At 33.3% G+C, this 22,988-nt stretch overlaps 2 protein-coding genes across 11 annotated transcripts; one reads left to right on the forward strand and one right to left on the reverse strand.

The window, feature by feature from the left end:
• Window positions 1–7,365: 7,365 nt before the first annotated feature.
• Window positions 7,366–12,913, forward strand: LOC130987083 (protein Brevis radix-like 1). Its single transcript, XM_057910677.1, has 6 exons — window positions 7,366–7,820; window positions 8,855–9,039; window positions 11,528–11,901; window positions 11,977–12,109; window positions 12,189–12,499; window positions 12,588–12,913. The coding sequence occupies exons 2-6, from the start codon at window positions 8,935–8,937 to the stop codon at window positions 12,667–12,669; spliced, it is 1,005 nt and encodes a 334-aa protein (XP_057766660.1). The 5' UTR covers window positions 7,366–7,820; window positions 8,855–8,934; the 3' UTR covers window positions 12,670–12,913.
• A 724-nt stretch (window positions 12,914–13,637) lies between these two features.
• On the reverse strand, window positions 13,638–19,856 carry LOC130987084 (cyclin-dependent kinase F-4-like). 10 transcript variants are annotated; one of them, XM_057910687.1, is made up of 19 exons: window positions 19,366–19,856; window positions 17,999–18,331; window positions 17,664–17,883; window positions 17,384–17,570; window positions 17,227–17,305; window positions 17,040–17,108; window positions 16,871–16,960; window positions 16,650–16,788; window positions 16,083–16,185; window positions 15,961–16,013; window positions 15,809–15,875; window positions 15,438–15,546; window positions 15,194–15,259; window positions 14,896–14,964; window positions 14,715–14,775; window positions 14,517–14,630; window positions 14,344–14,375; window positions 14,177–14,258; window positions 13,638–14,005 (listed from the first exon to the last, which is right to left on the reverse strand). In XM_057910687.1, exons 4-19 carry the CDS (start codon window positions 17,389–17,391, stop codon window positions 13,791–13,793), a joined length of 1,356 nt encoding a protein of 451 aa, XP_057766670.1. In that variant the 5' UTR covers window positions 17,392–17,570; window positions 17,664–17,883; window positions 17,999–18,331; window positions 19,366–19,856; the 3' UTR covers window positions 13,638–13,790. The 10 variants fall into 10 exon arrangements, with proteins under 10 accessions (XP_057766670.1, XP_057766662.1, XP_057766663.1 ...); XM_057910679.1 differs by having other exon boundaries at window positions 17,040–17,120; window positions 17,664–17,876; window positions 19,366–19,716; XM_057910680.1 differs by having other exon boundaries at window positions 17,040–17,120; window positions 17,668–17,883; window positions 19,366–19,716.
• Between the last annotated feature and the right edge of the window lie 3,132 nt (window positions 19,857–22,988).

Here is a 22,988-nt window from a genome sequence, read left to right on the forward strand (position 1 = left end):
TTCTTTCTTCAAATATTCAGCAGTTTTATTTAGCTCTTCAGGAGTCCCAATTAAATTTAAATCATCAACATAAACTGCTATGATTGCAAATCCACTTTCGGTTTTCTTAATGAAAACACAAGGGCATATTTCATCATTCTTGTATCCTTCTTTCAAAAGATACTCGCTCAGTCTATTGTACCACATACGACCAGACTGTTTCAACCCATACAACGATTTTTGCAGTTTAATTGAATACATGCTTTTGGGTTTTGACTGCAATCCTTCAGGCATTTTAAAGCCTTCGGGAATTTTCATAAATATGTCATTATCTAATGACCCATATAGATAAGCAGTCACTACATCCATAAGGCGCATATCAAGCCTTTGTGACACAGCCAGACTAATCAAAAATCTAAAAGTAATAGCGTCCATTACTGGAGAGTATGTTTCCTCATAATCAATTCCTGGTTTTTGTGAGAAACCTTGTGCTACGAGTCTTGCTCTATATCTCGTAACTTCATTTTTCTCGTTTCTCTTTCTAACAAAAATCCATCTATATCCAACAGGGATTTTAGATTCCGGAGTTAAGGCTATAGGCCCAAATACTTTCCGGTTATCACAGGAATTTAATTCCCTTTCTATAGCTTCTTTCCACTTTGGCCAATCAAGTCTATGTTTGCATTCTGCAACAGACTTTAGTTGAGGATCCTCATTTAAAACATGAAGAGCTATATGAAAGGCAAATATATCATCAACAATGATATTTTCTCTCTCTAGTATCTGATGTAAATAATTTATTGAGATCTCATGATTTTCAGATACTTGTAATTCTTCAGGAATTACATCACTTTCATTTGATTGATTAGTCGTTTTCGTCATTGTTTGGTTTCCATCTTGCCCCTTTCTTTTTCTAGGCATAGAATCTTTGGAACCAACTGGTCGACCACGTTTTTGACAAATTTTGGACTCATTTGCTGCCAAAGCTATTTGTCCTTCAGGGACATCAATTTTAGCTGGAGTATTTGCAGCATGTATGAGAGATTGTGTCACTTTTCTTTTATCTACAAAAGCATCAGGAATTTGATTTGCAATATTTTGCAAATGAATGATTTTTTTTTTCAATTTCTTGTTCACATTGATTTGTTCTAGAATCAAAATGTGATAAGTTTTTCTCATTCCAAGAGATTTCCTTGTGCTTTTCTGGATGTAGATTTATTCCTCCTAATGTTGGAAATGTCATTTCATCAAAATGACAATCTGCAAAACGTGCAGTAAATAAATCACCTGTTAAAGGTTCTAGATACCTTATAATCGATGGTGAATCAAATCCAACATATATCCCAAGTCTTCGTTGGGGACCCATTTTTGTTCGTTGTGGGGGTTGCAATTGGGACTTGAACCACGCAACCAAAAGTTCGTAAGTGAGAAACATCAGGTTCTCGGCCAAAGATAATTTGCATTGGGGAGTATTCATGATTTGTTGATGGCCTTAGTCGAACTAATGTTGCAGCATGTAATATGGCATGACCCCAAACAGTAGTTGGTAGTTTTGATTTCATAAGTAATGGTCTAGCACTAATTTGAAGACGTTTAATAAATGATTCCGCTAAACCATTTTGAGCATGGACATGAGCTACTGGATGTTCAATCTCAATTCCAATAGCCATACAATATTTATCAAATGCTTGAGATGTAAACTCACCAGCATTATCAAGACGAATTCTTTTAATTGAATTGTCTGGGAATTGAGCTCTTAATTTTATGATTTGAGCAAGTAGTCTAGCAAATGCTGCATATCTAGTAGAAAACAAGCATACATGTGACCATCTAGAAGAAGCATCAATCAATACCATAAAGTATCGAAAAGGTCCACAAGGTGGATGTATAGGTCCACAAATATCTCCTTGAATTCTTTCTAGGAAAGATGGAGATTCAGTATTAACCTTCGTATATGAAGGTCTAATAACTAACTTGCCTTGCGCACAAGCATCACATGGGAATTCCTTTGTAGAAAGAATCTTTTGATTCTTTATATTGTGCCCATATGAATTATTGATTATTCGGCGCATCATAGTCGCTCCAGGATGTCCAAACCTATCATGCCGAAGCTTAAAGCTTTTTGTATCATTGAACTTTATGTTCATGACATGGTTTGTCTCAATTGCTTTTATGAATGTGTAATACATTCCAGAAGGTAGTGTTGCTAATTTTTCTTTTGTCAGCTTATAGCCTGAAACAAAAGAATTTATGTAAAGATATTCATTGCTACCTTCTGTAATTGTCTCTATGTGGTATCCATTATTGCGGATATCCTTGAAACTTAGTAAGTTCCTTTTAGACTTACTAGAGTACAGGGCATTTTCAATATCTAATTTAGTATCATTTGGCAAAATGATACAAGCTCTTCCGGAGCCTTCAATGATGTTGGATGCACCTGATATTGTGTTAACATTATTCTCATCTAATGTCAACTCAAGGAAATACTTCTTCTTTTGAAGAATAATATGTGTATTTATTTTCCAAGACAAATATCACAAGATTTCATATGATATTAATGTATATATATTCATGCCTTGTTAAAAACCTCTCCGCAAAAACCCTATGGGAAAAATTCGGTAGAGGAAAAGAGTACAAGATATATATATTTACTCATATATTACACTAGTTGTCTCGTTAAAAACCTTAACTAAGAAAACCTCGTAGGAAAAAACTTAGTAAGGGAAAAAGAGTACAACCATTCGACCTTTAGGGCCGTTTGATCTTCAAGGTCTAATTTTCAAGAGCATGTAATATGGATTGCTCTTGAAGAGTATGTAATATTCTTCATGGAACATTGATTGTGCTACATCGGGAGCAACAATATGAATCAAATAGATAAAGATTCAAGGATATGTTATCCAAATATTTAATTTACTTGCTCTTAGAGCATATAATATTCTTCAGGAATATTACTTGTGCTACTTTAATAGCATCAATTTAAGATTTTGAATGTAATATTCTTCAGGAATACTACTTGTGCTATTTGAATAGCATCAATGAGTTTTTCAAGATTATTTAAAAAAATACGTTGTATATATATAATATACAAAGTATATATCCACTATGAATTAAAAAAAATTCCCAATACATGATAATATCAATAGTGATTCAAGTAGTAGAACATCGAAGTTTACTGATTATATAAAATAATATGAAACAAGAATTGCCACGTAGTAGTAAATCATATTCAAGATTTTGTAGAATAAGATCCAATCAAATATTGCACTATTAACAAACAAAATAAATTAAAATCCAATTATATATGTTTGTCATCTCACCGAAAGGGTGCACAAAAATATTGAGATTAAATCTATTGGCATCTTATCTTTTTAACATAATCGGGCGAATCTATTATGTCTCCAATTATCAAAATAGTCTTCTATTTTGCGTCAACTTTTCATATTTTTCTTTATTATTTTTCTAAAATCTACTATTTCACATTGACTTTTTATACCACATCAAATACAAGTTTACATAAAATGACATATTCCCTCTAAGTACAGATCAAAAATTTACTTTATATCCTCCAAATTCCAATCAAAATTCACTTTTGTTTGGTGGAATGATTAAGATCAATATCATTCGAAATGCATTACTAATTTAATATGATCAAACAAATGCTATTTTAATAGCATCAAAATATAACTTTTAGGATTATTTGTATTTCTTCAAGAATAATGAAAATTATATCATTTGTAATAAACAAATATAACATATTTGCATCAAACCACAAATATAAGGGGATTTCAATAACAATCTCTGTTATGCAAAGCATATATGTTACCATGATTCCGTTTTCTGGTTATTTCCAAGCCAATTTATTGATATAAACATATTAAACAGTATAATATTCTAATACTTCAAAATTTCTTTCGTCTGGATTTAGATGATTACTAAAATTATACGGATTGAAATTCAGATGAAAAGAAAATTAGTCGTACCTCATTGGAAAGACACAATTCTTTCCTAGGGCATACCTCCAATCCTTTTACGATCGAAGGAAGATGAGAGGACTAGAACTATGGTGCTGATAACGTGTTATAAACTAGAGAGAAGCGAGATGTTATAACTTAGAGAATACAAATGAAGTTCACAATACACCCATATTTATAGGTGTTAAACCAAGTGTGAACGTCCGGTGTGAACGTTCACACACGTCCGGTGTGAACGTTCACACACGTCCGGTGTGAACGTCCGGTGTGAACGGAGGACAGTCAACTCCGGCGGCTTGAAGATGTCAAGTGTTATTCTCCCTCTAGGTTTCTTGGTCAACACACATAAGATATATCTAGAAGATATATTTACAACATATATCCTAACAACAATCATCCTAAAATTGTGTCTCGTCTCATATTTTTTTTTGACTTGGGGGAGTTGGAGAGGGGGAGCAGTTGTGTCTCGTCTCATATTTGTAACTTTAAAAAAATCTTAATTTTATTCTCTATATTTTATTATGATATTATTTTCAACTAAACCCACAAGTAAGTGTAATCCAAATTTCTTTTTACTTCCCTATACATGTCAAGATCTATCATTACATTTTTGCAGTGCTAGCGCTTTCAGTTAAGTGTAAGTTTTGATTGAATTTGATTTATTATAAGTATAATATATTTAATTCAAGTGAAACTTTTGATGTATAATAGTGATATTTAGAATGCACTTCGAGTCGTCCTTATAAGTCATCAAACAGCTGAATGTAATTTTTTTTTTCTATTTGGAAATAAAATTAGTTTCTCTGAATCTCTCCACACGATATATACGACTAATTATAAACAAAGTGAGAAGTACTGAATTTGAAAGCTCGATCTATGCAATTAAATATTTATTGAAGAAAACCCTAGTCTAATCTAAGTATTAAAAGGAAAAAGAGCTATGAAGCCGCAAATCAAGATTCCATGCATACCCCATGATCTTTTAGAATCAATTGCTTAACTCATAAGAAATAAATTGAAACGTCATCTCTATGGATTCTCCATTTCTCCTACGTTAATTAATAGATGAGCGATGCGAATGCGATTATCATAGGCCAACCTAAGACAACTTGGTTTCTGTGCAAATTCTTAAAATTAGATTCTTTATTAATGATTTCGAAAAATCATACAAATTTATAAATCAAAAGAAGAAGGATTAATTAGAAGAAATCAGGATGATCATTCAAGAAGATGAAGGCATGTGACTGAAGATAGAGAGATGAGGACTTCATGTGATTGAACGTGAGTTAAAAAAACACAGGTATAATAAAAAAAAAGTCATCTTTTTAATCTATCATTTCCTCACGACAAATTTGCAAGAAAAATAAAAGAGAACACACTCTAAAGATATATTTTAAATACAGAAGGAAAACAAATACTCTGAAAAGAAAAGTCCAAACTGAGAGGGTGTTTGGCTGAGCTTATAAGCTCCTCCAAAGTGTTTGGCAAAATAAGTTTTCAAACAACTTATAAGTTCCAAGAGTTTATAAGCTGCCCAAAAAATAAGTTCCTCTACCCCAACTTATTTTTTTATAATCTCATATGCAACAATCATTTTACAAATATTTTTCAACTATAATTTATTATTTTCATTATATATCATTCAAGTTTATTTTTTTTCGATTTTCTCTCTCTAATAAAATATTTTCTCTCTTTAGCTTATAAGTTCAATTATCCAAATACTTTGACAACTTATAAGCTCTTAAAAATTACATCTTATAAGCTCCAAGAGCTTATAAGTTTTTTAAAATAAGCTTAGCCAAACACCCTCTGAGTCTATATCTTTTGAACCCATATATTTGTGCCACCCAACAAAATGTTGCAAAAATACTAGTATAAGTTATTCATGTGGATGGAAAATACCAACCCATAGTTCATAAATTGCTTACATTATAATTAAATTTAATCATATGATTAAAATGTAAATAATTTATGAATTAATGTGTGTGTGTTGACCTAGTGATAAAATGATTAATACCTAACGTTAAAGGTTTTGGGTTCGAGTCCATGTGACACGCTTTTTAATTATTTTTTTATTTTTTTATTTAATTTTTTATTTAATTTACTTATTAATTTATCCAAAAAAAAAAACCAATTTACAACTGTGCTATGAGCCTATGATGATTAATTGAAAACTTGAAGGTAACAAAAACAAATTAAAATTATCCCGGCATATCATTGACGAGTGATTTATTCAATTATTCTACATTATGAAGATTTCCAATAACATTCCATAATTAAAACAATGTTGAGTTTCCTGCATATCAATATATCATGTTGGATAAATATCATACCATTAATGTCCTATCTCGATTCTCGATAAAAGTACACTCACATAAGAGACAAGAAATCTCTCTAAACACATGCATGAAGTCAAAGAACTTTGGAAACTCAACAACCCCTCTAATAGTATTATGTATAAATAGCAAAAAATAAGTTGAAATACTCAAATATATATCTCCATTTTCCAATTTTAACATAGATTATCGATTTCGTCCAGATTAATACTTAAACTACAGCTGGAAATTAAATAAATCTATCACTAACCAAAATTTTCAATTAATGCCTAAAGTTGAAAAGGGCTAGTCGTAAATATTCATGCTATATAAACTCAATTTTTCAAATTTATTTTTTATAAATTTCAGTCTCAAAATACCATCGTTTTAAATCTACAATGTATTAAAAAAACATCTTTAAAATGTATTACCACGTCAGGGCACATTAAATTTTCTATTATCCTACCATCTTTCAGGTATTAAGAAATTTATCATATTTTTTTTTTCATAATTTCTTATAGTTCGAATATTTGTTGGTCAAAGTAGACAATTTATAATAGCATTTTAAATAATGAAAATAGTTTAAGTATATTTGACTAATTAAATAAAAAGTAATTACATTCGACATTTTAGTAAATTTGGCGTCTCCTTCTAACCACAAGATGTATATATTTATTTCTATTTTTAGAACTCTCTTATGTGGGAAAATTCTCATATCATGTCTACCCAGATTCATCGGTGATTGGTGGAAATCATTTAAGCTCAATTCAATCAATATTATTTTTATCATATTACACGTGTTAAAAATATGAAAATATAATAGTCGATGCTAGGAATTTCGTAATAGCATAAGATAATGGTAAATTTGAACATGTATAATAAAGTACAAGGTACAAAGGCAGCGATGAGCAAGAGACAGGTGGGGCCCCCTTGTCCACCCCAAATAAAACACCAGTTTTGCAATTAAAATTGACCCCTAAGTGCGAATTGTCCATGTATAAATGATGCAAGTCCAGAAAAAGGTACAATCTTTCGAAACATCAATGTACAACCCATGTATGCAGCAGCACTTGGTGTTTAGCGTTTTACACTTATAAATATCCGTTAGATAACGACGTGAGATGACGGCGTCACATCCTTTCTATATATATCACCACCCAACCTCAATCTCCCCTCTCTTTCCTTGTCTCCTCCCTTCCCCGTTTTCTCCCATTTATAAATTCTCTCTCTCTCCCTCTCTCTCTCATGCAGCTGCATATTTGCTTATACGCAGAGGAGAGATCGGAATCCAACGATCAGAAACTTACCCAGCTTTGAAGAAATATAACTGCGAAACAGCCGGCAACCATATATATACGTATACAAATATATATATCTTCGTCGCCGGCGATAATTCAAGTCTGGAGATTTGAGAATGGCTGGATGAAGAAGAATGAGAGTGTTTTCCACTGCTCGTATTGATTAGAGATTCGATTTGATCATTCGAGTTTGGAATCACTGTTTCAAATAGAAAGGGCATTTCTCGATTCGTCTCCGCAGATTCATTCTCGAGGTAAGATTTCCGCATTGATGATGAAAAAACACATAGTTTTGTATTCTTCTAATTTTACTTTACTTTTTTCTTTTTTTTGGTTTGATTAGTTGTGTGAAGTTAGTGTAGAGAGAGAGAAGGGTGGGTCACCATCAGTAGTTATGAAACAGTACGAAGGTTTTATTTATTTATTTATTTTCCACGGACTTTTGTCTGGAAATGCATTAGGCAGCCGCTTTCAGAGCTCGACAGAAGCTGCATTCAATTTCTGATGGCTTATTTTATCCTACCTTCACCGGAATAACAATAAATATATCCATAAATGACGAGAATCTTGGGCGCTGCGTTGGTGAGGGAAAAGGAAATGGTGAAAAAATGAATGTTCTATATATATCGAGAAAGTAAAAAGCATGAAATTATTGTTTGTGGTTTTAATGGGGGGTGATTGAAAAATCACAAAAATCGTGTCAGAAAATTCGGCGCATAATCCCCACTTTTTTGTTCTTGGTGAAAGATTAAAGCTGCATAATATTTACTCGCATTTAATTTTTGCTGCTCCGTATTGTTTGCTCTATTGATTCTCTCTGGTCTCATGTACGTTTCTTAGCTTTAATCATATGCAAAACGAATAAATTCGTCAATTTTTTTTTTGTTTTAAATTCTTTTAGGTTCTTTTTTCTGACGGAAATTAGACATATTTTGGAAGTACTATTCAAACTGTTTTTGATAACGCTCTGTTACATCAAATTTGTTGGTGGGTGTGTATGGAAAGCAAAAAACACTATTCAATAAATGAGCCCATTGTTAATTATTAATTAAATACTTCGATATTAGACACGGTTAACTAAACTAGTTCATTTATTTCAAATAACAACCAAACATGACAAAGATTCTACCAAACATTAATAAGGAGGAAAAGGTCAGGATTCAACTTTTATTTCAAATTATAATAATATTAAATACTTGAATGATTTCAGAACTATAATAACCTAATCACCTAAATCTTTAAAGAAAACTCATCACATTACTGACTCAAATCACTTTTTCTTTTGCAGGTAAAAAAAAAAGAAAAAAAAGAGAGAGAGAGTGAGAGAGAAAAAGAAGAGGCATTTGGAATAGTAGAAGAAGATAAAAAATGTTAACATGTATTACTTGCTCGAAGCAAAGAGTCGAAGATGAAGAAGATGCCCCGCGTGGGACTCCCAATACAAAAGACGCCGTCAAAAGCCTCACCACCCAGGTTTTCCCACCCTACCCCAACCCCACCCCACCCCACCCCAGTATCTTTTTGTATCTATAGGTGTACTGTATTGTATATGTATGTATGTAGTAATGTATATGGTGTGAATAGGTGCATAGGTTTTGTGGGGGCTCTTTTTTGCTGTGTCAGTTTCTCTTTTAAGCCTCTTCTTCAACACAAAAACAAAAAGAGTTGTGCTTACTACTCGGCTTCTTTCCGACATGCAAGCGGTGGGGGCCCACTTTTCATCTGTGGGAGTGGGCCCCTCTTAGTTTGAGGAATGTGAAATCTTGATGGGTACTGTTTTTGGTTTGGGCTTTGGGTTTTTATCCTTTGTTTGGGAAAAAGGGTAAAATGGTGGGTGGGTAGAATAGTCTTTTTCCAGTCAACAAGACATGAGAAGAAAGACTTTGCCAAAAATAGGAAATGTATCCTCACTATTCAAGGTAACTTTTACCAAACTATTCCATTTTAGTTTAATTTTTGAATCTTTATATAGGGAATTTATCTTCATAATACTTAGTTATAAGTGATGTTTCCTCATAAGTTAAAATGGAAAATATAACTGTATTAACATGTAACTAAGATATCAATATTGTATCACAAGTCTTAAAATTTAATGAAATCCATCCTCTTATGACTTATGAGGGTGGGAGACCCGAGTAATAAAAATATATCAATATCATCTTGGCCAGTTTGTGAAAGAATCAATTACATATATAACCTTCAGTTTACTCAGAAAAAATTATTTCTGTAAATGTAGGAGAATGTTTTTAAAATACTATTATTAGTAACACACAGTTCACATTCTAACTTAGATAGTTGAATAAATATAAAAGTGCTAAATTACACACCCCAAGACTCTATTATTGGTGCGGCTAATAATCTTTTTAGGTATTGGGTTATATTTAGGCGCACCCAAGAAAAAGATATTGGGAATAAATTGATGTGAGATTGTCATGCCACACACCTTGGATCATGTGCCTGGTCCCAATCTCAACTTACATGCTTCTTTTTTTATTTGTCATATGATTGAATGGCAATATTTTTTCATAAAATAACGAAGAAAGATCGGAGAAAGAAATTTGGCCAATTATAAGCCATCTGTGCTATGGGGACACCTTAATTAAGTATTCACATCTTACCTCATATGTCAGATCATTATTTTTCTTGAATGCACATATTTCTGAGACTTATTCTGCATTGTATTTGAAGACTAATCATAAGTAGATCAGATTTATGGTAGCAAGCTCAAAAGTGCTTTCAAAGGGACAATATAGCCTTTGCCCAAATCTTTAATATTCCTTTATTCAGTGTGAAATCTTCTTTATTGAACAAATTGCAAAAATTTATGGGTCAAAAAAAATTCTTGTTGAGAAGATCTTTCTTGAAAAGCCCAACATTGCATGTTTTGGAGAAGGCTGATGGTTGTGATAATGGCCCACCATTGAATTCCTGTCTTTTTCCAACTCACTAAAAATGAAAACGAAGATGATGCAACCTGTATGATAATCAAATCTTTCTTGCTACTTTTCTCCATCAATTAGTTGAGTTGAGAATAAAAGAAAATCCAGCTTCTGTTGGATAAAAGTAGGCCTTGAAGATTTGGACTTCACTCTCAATTTGAAATTTAGTTGTTAAATCGAGACCACGTCTCGTATCTTATTTCAATATCATTATACAAATCACGTGGAGAATATTAAATTATCACATTGAAGATTGTTTAAGCTCTATTTATGGGATATTACCAAATTTAAGTTGGCACATTGGTAAAACATTGCTCTAGAAAGTAATGTCTGTAAGTTGAAAAACATTGACACTATGTCGACACTGAACTAGTAATTTAACAAATTTGTAAGTATGCTTAGGCCAAATGGGGGTTGCTTTTGGCTTTAGACTTCAGCCGACAAATTTTACATTTACCAAATCTTTCTATCTTGAAATGTCTGGTTTATTACATGATATCTGAAATTCAATGTGGCTAAGATGGCCTAGCTCAATTTGGGATCTAGTTAATGCTATTTATTTGTTACAAATTATCATGGAAATAATGCAAATGCCTACAAATTAGACATATATGTTAGACGGTTATATGACCAATTTAGGACCTTTTTACTCTTGTGTCGAGCATCCGTGCATTTTGCATTAATGCTCGACCATTGATGTGTAGGTGGTCGAGTATGTCAAGTATTAATGCATGTATCATTGATGCTCGACTTGTAGAGATCGAGCATGTCGAGCATTAATGCATGTATCATTGATGCTCGACTTGTAGAGATCGAGCATTAGTGTATTTATGATGCTCGACTAATGTTTGGTTTGAGCATGTTGAACAAAGTTGGCGATTCAAGTAATATATAACATTGAGATGAGTAAATATAATTTTTTCCTTTTAAACTCAAAATGGATAGTTTTTATAATATTGAATTTTTTTTGTTTTTGGTGTTTGAAAGTTTAGTAGTTATACTAAGATTTGGGATATGTTTAGATCAAGGATATGGCACTAAAGGCGACGGGAACAAGCAAAGGAAAACCAGGTGGGAACTTCAAGGTTGGTCAAAGGTCATATCCCGAATTCGAAACATCATCAGAAGGAGTCCCCTATCCCTACTTCCAACCGGGGAGCTCCAGCACCACCCCGGCCTGGCACTTCATGAACGCCGCCGCCCCCCGCGACTCCGCCTACACCGCCTTTGGCGGCGACGACATGACCCCCAACCGCATCTCCTCCCGCTTCGACGACATGGGCCTGGGGGAGGAAGACGGCCCCAAGGAGTGGATGGCACAGGTCGAGCCCGGCGTCCAGATCACCTTCGTCTCCCTCCCCCGCGGCGGGAACGACCTCAAACGTATCCGTTTCAGGTACTTTCCCATCAACCTCTTATGTTTAAAATTGGTATCAGAACTAGGTTTAACTAAGATAAAAACACGTGGCAGCCGGGAGATGTTCGACAAGTCCCAAGCTCAGAGATGGTGGAGCGAGAACTTCGACAGGATAATGGAGCTGTACAACGTCCAGAAATTCAACCAGCAGGCCTTGAACAACACTCCAGGGAGATCAGAGTGTGGAGTAAGTTTGTGTTCATGCATGCACATTCTCTCACTACAAACATGTATATGTCTCTAACTATGAGAATTGAGAAATGCAGAGGGATTCAAGTTACTCAAGGCTAGGGTCGGTGAGAGAGAGCCCTCGAATGACTTCATCATCAATTAACAGAGAGTGGCAGCCGAGGTACAGCAACTACTACAATGTGGGAGGGGGAGGGGGAGGGGGGCCGAGCACGTACCCGATGGAAGCATCGCGGGACACCACAGCCTCCCGCGACGAAGATGCAGTCTCCATAAGCAATGCTAGTGAAGTTGAAGGAGAGTGGATTGAGGAAGACGAACCGGGCGTCTACATCACCATCAGACAGCTTGTTGATGGTACAAGGGAGCTTCGTCGTGTCAGATTCAGGTGAATTTACATTTTTACATCTTTGTTTTTTTCTTGCAAGGTTGAGATTGGTGCTAATTTTGAGTGGCTGTTTTTAATGTTGTTGTAGTCGGGAACGATTTGGGGAGGTGCATGCTAAGCAATGGTGGGACACTAATAGGGATAGGATACAAGCTCAATATCTTTCCTAGAAAATGATGATGATGATGATGATGATGATCGGTGGGTGCATTGAAGTTGATGGTTCCAGATTTGACACAAGAAATCATCCATTTTGGTTTATAAATCTAACTATAAAAAGTATGAAAAATACAAATGATCATGTTTAAAGATTTCATTCTCTCACATATATATATATGGCTTTGTAGTAGGTGCCCGCGTTCAGTCTTAATACCATGTTTCATGAAAATTATATTTATGGTCTGTTTCTTTTCATTTCTTTATTGACATTTCCATGGTATTTTACTGTTTTTTCTTTTTTAAACAAGCAATTATGGCTTATTTACAAGCTGAAGTACAGTGCGTAAATTGGATATTTGTTTTATCATTGAATTTTCGAAGGTGTGGTTTATTTGACCAGTTAACACGGCAAATAGTTTTTTGTACACTGGAGTATTACGTAATTGTTGCTTTTTTTAGCAAAATTTGTTATCATATAACATTCAATGTCAAATTTGAGAATATTTATACTATTTTGAACTTTGAACTACATATGCTTAACATGTATTCTAGCGTTTGCGAAATCTGACGAAGAAAAGATAAGATAAATTGAACGTATTCATTGCGATCGGCCCTATTTTCTTGTCTATTTCTATTAAAACTGCCTAGATAACAAATACTTGTAAACAAAGATTAATCTTATCTTATTATTTTTATATATCAATGCTAATTCTTTTAAAGCAAATGCGGCTAAAATGTTTCACTAGATTCGGTGCTCAGCGCTATTATTAATATTAAAAATTTAGAACTTCTTTCATAATATTTCTCAAAAATTCCAACTCATAATTAAATGGTGTGTACTATTTAGACCAATTAAAGTTGCCTAACCTTCAATTGCACCTTTGGATCAACATAATAAGATCAGAATCTTAAAAGAGTCCTGAAATGTGTTCTGAAAGAGAGAGAGAGAGTGAGAGGAAATTGTAAGAAAAACGTTAAATTAGAATGAAAAACACATTTATTAAGTGAGGAGTAGTTTGCTCCGCTCAACTAAAAATCTCAACATAACAAATAAACACACAGCCATATCGCATGAAGTTGAATGATAAGACAAACATTTATAGTGTCTAAATACATGTATAGTGCAGTTCCGTTATCCGGCCACCTTCTTGGAATACGATCTTGATCTTCCCGGGAGAAACTCCTGTGATCGTCTCGAATACATATCAGATTGCCCCTGCCATCCTCCAGACTTCATAGCTTGACCTACTGATGACCCCTTTGCTATTGCCCTGTTAGAGCTAACTGTCATGTTTGAAAACTTATCCGCCACATCAGACACTCCACGCGTCTTTCCTGACCATCCGGCTGTAGACAGACATGCAACATATTTCCGGTTATCACGTAATCCATTATGATCTAAAGACTATGCTCATGTGAAATAGTGCAAATAACCAATTCTGGAACAGTTAGCACCATGTATCAGACGAATTTAAGACTCGCAATTTGAAATGGTAAGTAATGTATGGTTACACTCACGTGGGCCATTCATTCCAGGTGGACGATACTTTGGCTGTTGCTTCACATTGCTCGGCTGGTTTTTATCAGTTTTAGCGATATCCTGCACCATAAATACGGTTTTACCTTAAGAGCAATATAATCCGAAATACTATAGCCAAATTAACACAAGTGTAATTTCAACAAACCTGATTGTTCAAATCCAACTTTCTTTGCACACCTATGAGGAGGAAACAACCAAGTTAGAACCAGATGCATCTTTACAATACACACATAAAAACATAAATGTAAATTTATGCGCACACAAACAGTTCATTATTGGATATACAAGAATGTTCCAGAATCTAGCAAAGGTATATACTTGAGCTCAAGGATGCCTTTGATTTGGTGAAATTGACATTGTTCATGGGCTTTGGGTTCGATAATCTTCCTGGATATTTTCTACCACTTTGCTCCAAAACTCCCCTGGTTTCAACTGCACAGAACATTGAATCTTAGAATCTATTTCATTTAATGTACAATTGACAAACACATGCACCGCAGTTTGACCGAGACTAACCTGGAGGTGTTTTCGCAAGAGCAGTTTTAGAACGTAGTGATGGTGGAATGTAAAAGCAGCTCTGCAATATTGTAAAAGGCAATTTGTTCAGTTCGCGAGCTCCTCTAAATCGAATACCAAACAATTCTAAGAATGGAAACATTCTTCTAAAACTTCTCCAGAAACATAATAGATACACCACCTGGAAAAAAGGATGTTGAAGGGCCTCCATGGCTGTCGGCCTCTTGCACGGATCCCACGAACACAGGGACTATATGTGGCACAAACATGGAAAGAAACTCATCAAGTTCTGGCTACAGAAGGAAAGTTTTTTTTTTTGAGGAGACAGAAGGAAAGTTATACTATCTTAATTTCATATAATTCCAACAAGGATGCTTCACTGACAAAGAAGTATATTTTAGGCAAGTAAAACTTAGATCTCTGAGAAGCTAAGTTAAGAGATGAGACGTGTACTAATTCAAAGTTATAAAAATACTCACAGAAATAAGATTAATTGCATCCCCACTAACACCTGGCATCAGCATGGATAGATCAACTCCAGCAACCTGCCCAGTCAATGAAATTATTCACATAATTACAGAAAGTGGCCATGAAGAAAGATTCTAGCAGAAAATCCAATAGAACCACCTAAAAGATGGAAGACTATGATTCATGATTCATAGTTAGCAACATGATCAAACTACAAAATTGGCACTATTTCTTGAAGGAGAGAGGAGCACTCACTTGAGGAAACTGGTAATTGATAGTGCTGGCAAGTCTAAGCCCCTCAGCCCATTCATTATATGTTGGGCTGCCAATCACACAACATATCTTGTAAATCTCATCAGCCTCACTGCACCAAAACATAAAGAGCAAATCAAGAACACCAATTTTCATAAAGAGAACTAACTGTGGAGACATGTTTGTTAGCAAAGATGGAAAACAAGCACTGTAGCGAGCCTGTAATGTTCAAAGATGAAAGAAACTATCAATTATGTACGGTATGATTGTGACGAAAAGACAAAGTTTCAGTTGAATATCAGTATATCACCTTCTTCAAAATAGGTTTAACTAGAATTAAAATACAGACTCCTATCAAGGGAAGTTAGTTATACCTTGTACCCGGAAACAGAGGACGGAGTGTGAATAACTCAGCCATGATTGCACCCATTGCCCACATGTCTGAGAGAAGAAACTATTATCATCACTAAAGAAAAGAATTTTGGACAAAAATCTAAGGAGCTGCCTACTGTCCACATCTACTTACCAACTGGAGGACCATATACTGATGACTGCAGCAGGACTTCAGGGGCTCGGTACCTGCAAACAGAAAACTGAGTACCCCAAAAAAGACACTATAATGAAACCAAGCAGAAGAATACTACTAACCAGCGAGTAGAGACATAGTCAGTGAATGGAGGCAGAGAATTAATTTCACGAGCAAGACCAAAATCAGCAACTTTGATGACATCCTTTGATACTAGCAAGTTCTCTGTCATCAAGAAAGTAATTGTTAAAAACCCTTCTTATAAGACAAAAAAGAGATAGAGAGAATGCAAATATGTCAGAATTTAGTAGCAACACATAAGTCTGGAATAGTAACATATTTAGAACTCCAGGTTTTCAACCAAAACTAGGTGGAACACACTTCACTACAATAGATATGGAACAAAAAGAGGCCATAATTGTAACTTAACACATGTGGAATACTGAAACATAAGGAAGTATGGCCTCAGTGGACCATCATATAAACAATTTATCATATAAACAATTTATCATGCAATTCAGGGATCAGATTCAATGAAGAGACAAGACCCAACTAAGAATTGGGACATCACCAGTTCATCAAGAGAAGAAGGTAAGCACAACCATAGAATGTTTAGGTTCCAAATTCAGAGGACAGACAGCATATCTAGGATCATCGCTTGCATCATTAGAAAATGGAACAGTAAGAACCTGGTTTGAGGTCACGATGGAAGAATCCTCCTTGGTGTATGCATGCAAGACCTTGAAACACTTGGAAGCACCAGTTTCTCACTTCTACTTCAGAGAAAAGTTTTACTCTGTCCTTCATAAGCTGGTATAGATTGAATTCCTGAAAGTTCCAACCAAAATATAGATGAATCGGACATAAAGATTCTAAAAAGCAAACAAATGCTGCGAAAGAGATGGCATACCATGTACTCAAAAACAAAGTACAACACATCATTCTCCCTAATTACTTCCTTCAGCTTTACTATATTTGGATGGTTCATTTTCTTCAGCGACTGCCAAGAACAAACACATCAGTTGTTCTGCATAAAAAAGTTCAGCTCAAACATCAACCAGGAAAGAAATTGCTGTCACCTTGACTTCTCTCAGATTTATGCATTCTTCCCATGAATAATATTTCTTCTTCATTTTTTTTATCGCAACCTGGCAATGCAACTGATTAGGTATAAAAACAATTTAAAACTCACGGATACTGATTTCAACAGTGTGAGGAACAAGCTTAATCCTTCAAAGAAACTATTTAAGCAAACAAGACTCCTACCACTTCACCAGATTGCTTGCTTAGAGCTCTCCAAACACTTCCAAAAGCACCATTACCAACTTCTTTTATGACCTTGAATCTGCATGAACCATAATGATAAGTCAATTAATCATAAATTTATGAAACTATTACATAATTACCAAATGCAACACCCTACCTTTCCATTGTAGAGTTTTCAACACCACAGAAAGCACTATATATATAATATGCTAAATAACTGCGGATAGTCTTCAGACACCCTTGTTAATCAGCAATCCACCATCACTCTTCAGCTTCACTGCAGAATGCGACTATGATGGATGAGCTTCAAAGCTTTATTTATGAAGTACACTAAATCAAATTTCCTGAAATGAAGACAACGTAGAAATGGCAGAGGGTTCAGAAAACTGTAGAACATCTTCGTAGTAGTAAAACTAACACATTTTTTTGCCAAGTACCTACAACTATCAGTCGAACACATGGTAAAGCAAAGTTTCCGGACATTGTAATGCAGAATTTGATACAAATCCTCCGTCAACCAAAACTTGCCACTGTCAAGAGGCCATCAAATGGTAGTTGAAAAGATGCCCTTGTTAATACCAAAAACACTGCATAGATGCAGTGCAAAAAGCTACCTAATACTTAATAGCCAAAAGAATTCCTTCTAACACCTGCAGACTTCAGTCATAGACAAAGAAAAATAGAGGGTAAGTGATTATGTTGGAAACTATCCCAAGAGCACAAAAGATTGAGAACTATTAAGAATATAAGGCAGAGAGATTAGAGAATATACCTCAAAGTCTGCTCCGTAAGGATCACAAATGCACTTTGCAGAGGCAATGCACGAGCAATAGCAGAACTGCGCAAGAAGACTAATGGCGTAGCTGAACCGACAGCAACTCTATCGGAAGATATGCTTCAGCCTCATGTACTGAGCATTGACAATAAGCTGTTGTCTAAGTGCAATCGACAAATGAAACAGGAAGAAAATCTCCAAGGATGACAAACTGCCATTCAAGAAATTCCTGGAAAGGAAGACCCTGGAGCTGGTAGCAGTCTGACCAGAAGAAAATTTGCTCCATGTCCTAGATAGAGGTAATTCCTTTGTCTCGTAATTTAACAGATCCTGCTAGCATTGACAAAAGGTTACTGATTGAGGGACTTGTTGAAGAGAGGAACAACATGTAGAAACAAGATTTCAGCAATATTTATTATTTATACAGGGCAACTTACTTCCAGACCATGCACGCAAATTACATTAAACAGAGGGATACATAACCTAAAATGAAAGGCCATTATTTAAACTAAAATAGAAAGACAGATATCTCGACAAGCTTAGATTCAAATAGTGACTCGCTAATGCCAAAACCCTTAAACATGGCCACACTGGAAACTTCACCATAAAGAATAGAGATGAAGCATAACAAGAATTTGTTGCCTCTGCAACTCCCTGCCACCGACCTATTCACTAATTCATAACTAGCACCTAGATAGTACAAATCCCATCCCACAAAGACCCTAACACACCCAATGTAATACATTCAGATCAAGCAAATAAAGGAAAAATAACTCGTGGTTTCCAACAATCATGCATCAAAGCTAACAATTTAACAAATCCAAAATATGGTTCCTCGGGTTTCCGGTATATCTATCTCAGCAACAATGTAAATTGCCCAAATTTGGTTTTTCATGTATATCTCTCATCAACAACACAAAATACCCAAATTTGGTTCCAACACTAGATATAATTGATCTCTTCCAAGTAAAGACATAAGACAAACCCTCTCTTAATTCCAATCCATCCAACCAAATAACTCAAAAATCCTATATGACATGAAAGGGAAATTGAAGAACAGCAAAGCGTTTCACCAACTGCCGATATTTCAACCCACCAACAACATCTCCATTCAAACAAAGCCGAAAAATGGGATTCAATAAACGCGTACGAAGATTGGTCTAGATAAAAAACCGATCCCACACCCCAGAACATAATTCGATAACAATCAGGATCCAAATCGTATTTTCCCACGGAAAAAAAAAAGAAAAAGAAAAAAAATCACACCCAAAATACCAAAAAAAGAAGACATAAACACATGATAAGATGTTCTTAACAATTCGAATAAAATGATCAAAAGAAATCACCCAGAAAAGGGGTCATACCTGTGGGGCAAACGGCATTAGCTACGGAGAAGAAACCCGGAGATGCCACTCTTTCTCTCTCTAAAATCCTTCACCTAATTTTAAGATTGATATTTTTGGGATTGCGTACCAGCCGCCGCTGTATATTTAATGCAGCGATTGTGATGATACGGCAATGATGAGGACATACTACATACATACACATAATAAACGTGAGATGAATGGTAATAAAGGTAAAAAGGTAGAAAAAATCGACGAGATTCTTTGGCTTTATGCGCAAGAAACTGGGTAAAAGGAATTTCCCCCCACCAGCGGGATAGGGAATCGAAATTTTACTTTCCTTTTCCTTGCATCATTATTTGGAGAATATTTTCACATTCTGAATTGCAATTTGCAAGGAAACCCAACATATACTAGGGCTTCTTTCTTTGCATTCAATTTTTTTTTTGTCAGAAAACATCTTTTTTCATATAAAAAATTTATTTGTGAGGAGAAAATTTGTTTGGTTTTACTTTTTCCCGATAATATAAGACTAGAAATTTTCATAATATATATTTATATATACTCCATTCGTCCCACGAATCTTGACACATTTCGAAATAACCTTCTCTCCTACTTTATCACCTTTATTCATTCTCACTCATATTTTATCACTTTTATACTTTATTAATTACACACTTAAAACACGAATCTACAACTCCTTAATTTTCGTGCCGAAACCAAACATGCCAAGATTCGTGGGACAGAGAGAGTATATTATAGGGGTGGAAATAAATTATCCCCATCAATAAAAAATCAACATAAAGAGTTATCATTGTATGTGTAAAAAAAATATTGACATAACTAAAACATTATTATATGTATAAAAAATATTTATATATACTAAGTATATATATATATATATATATATAGGGTGTGGTTCTAGAGAGAACTACATTATTTGTGAGAACGGGAGAACCATCAAATCTAATGCATTCACTGTAAAAATTAATGCATTTGCTGTTAAAATTAATGCACTCAAAAAAATAAAAATAAAATTGCTCCCTTCAGGATTCGAACCCAGGATCTGCATTCATCCAACAAGATGATGTATCCACCGTAGATCTTGATGATCGAATGGCTGAAAATGGTTCTCCGTTCTTTTTTTTATTTATGGTTCTTTCCTGAACCTCTCCCTATATATATATATATAGGGAGAGGCTAAAATAAAAACCAAGTTTAGACTATAGAATAGGAACTATTCTATGCCATTAGATCTAAATTAATAAACGGCTGGATTTTCTTCACTCTTTATGCATCCAATTTTCGGTTATATGAATTATAGGGTAAATAAGTAATTATATTATTTTATTAAATATCTCTTCCTTAATTATTGGGATCACATTTAAGTGTATCTTTTCTCTCTAAACGTGTGTCACGAATGAAAACCTAAATCAGCCGTAAACACTTCTATTAAGAAATTAAAACTTAACGTCAGAGCTTCAACATTACAGGAATATTATGGAGAACATCGGTATGCTATTATCTGTAATCTATAAATATTTTTTTTCTATCTAAGGCAGAATTCATGTGCAATCTATATTCATTCTCTGTATTTTTTGTTTTATTTCCCATAGTTTTTTTTATCATCTCAAATAATGAGTGTTGACGATTCCATTTGTTCCTCAAAAATTTCTTGGTTCTGGAATTTGTACTTCTTTTTCTGCGTTTATAATTTAATGTGTCATAATGTACAATATTTTAACATTGTTGTGTCTATTTTTCATGTAATATATGTATGATTCTTTAAGGTTTAACTTATAATTCACGCAAGGTTTTCGCATGAACTAACTTGAACCAATATAAATTAATAGCAGATATAGATAGGTTGATGAAGTTGTATGAACTAGTATGAACTATGAACTCGCATGAACTGGTACAAATTTAATAACATCTATAGATAGTTTTGATGGATTAGTATGAATTAATACATCGACTGACGTGAACAAGTATGAACTATAAATTCAAGTTTATAGTTTAGACTATAGAACAGGAACTATTCTATGCCATTAGATCTAAATTAATAAACGGCTGGGTTAGTATGAATTAATAACATATATAGATAGCTTGATTGATTAGTATGAACAACAAGTATGGATTAAAGAATTATTTCACAATTTCTCTCTCCTCTCTATCACATGTTTCTTCACTCTTTTTTTATATATACAATTTCTCTCTCTTATACTCTCTGTTTTATATTTTAGTGATTTTATAAAAAAATTATATGCATCTAAAATTAAAGATAATGACAAGATCTTTTAATTTGATATAAAAATCATCAAATATGAATTTGAAATAAATAAATTATTGTAATTTAAATTTTTATGGTAATTATTTTTTTCTCTCCTCTTTTTTTCTATTCTTTTATATTTTCCCTCTTTCTTATTTTTACGATTATTATTGTTGTTATTATATTTCTTTTTCTCTCTATACTACAAAATTTATCTCTCATCTTTTCTTTCTTTTTTTTTTTGATAAAAAAAGATAAATAACAATAAAACATCATATTTGTGTGTTGGGTTATTATATCAAGCATAACATAAAAACATCTAAATTAAAAAATTTAATTAAAAATATGGTGCATTATTATCAACAAATGTGTTGACAGTATTATAAAAATATTTGTTAAATATTTTTATAGAAAATGGAGTATAGAAATTTTAAAATATTTGTTAAATATTTGTTAAAAATATGGTGCATTATTATCAACAAATTGTTAAAAATATCCGTTAAATATTTGTACTATATAAATTTTAAAATTAAAAAAGTTCACTAAAATTTGAAAAGTTTGTATTATGTATGATCTTTAATATACAAGGTTTGGGATTTAAGTTTTAATATATGGAGTATATTATATATCTAAATAATAGAATTTCTTATTTGATATTAATTAATTTATCCAAATTAGTTATAATTTTTTTAATTTATCCATTCATTTTTGTGTGTAATATTAAGCTGTTTTTTTTATGCATATTTATGTTTAACATTATACATCTTAAAAACATGTTAAAACATAAAAAGGCGGGAAAAAAGGTTCTTAAATATCTAGATATTTAAGGGAGGATTATACCTTTTTACACTAAAAACGCGTTAAAAATTTAAAAAATATGCAATAAAATTCTCAGCAATTAATTTTTTAAAATGTATAATAAAATTATAATATATATATATATATATGTATATATATATATATACTACATAAAGGAAGAGCACTCACAAATATATACGAAGGATCAAATAAAACTGGGTAAGTATGTAAGAATTAGAATAAAATTTGAACGTTGAATAGATAAATATGACGATTGATATTTATCATATTGTATTGTTGGCATTTTTTTTAATAAGGTTATGATGGTGATTTTCTTTTTATCCTAATAAAATTTTTCTATAATTAAGTTATTTTCTTATTATTTTATTTATGAAATATTTTATTGTAATTTATTTCCAAGCAACATAATTTGTATTTTTTCTTTTTTCTTTCACCCAACGAATACAAAGCAATGAACTACTGTAAATACAGGCATTCAAGATATTAATTTGTGATTTTATTCTTCTTCTTTTTTTAGGGAAGATTTTTATTTTTATTATTATTATTATTATTATTA

This window comes from Salvia miltiorrhiza, chromosome 5 (genome assembly GCF_028751815.1).
Source record: "Salvia miltiorrhiza cultivar Shanhuang (shh) chromosome 5, IMPLAD_Smil_shh, whole genome shotgun sequence".
NCBI lineage: Eukaryota > Viridiplantae > Streptophyta > Magnoliopsida > Lamiales > Lamiaceae > Salvia > Salvia miltiorrhiza.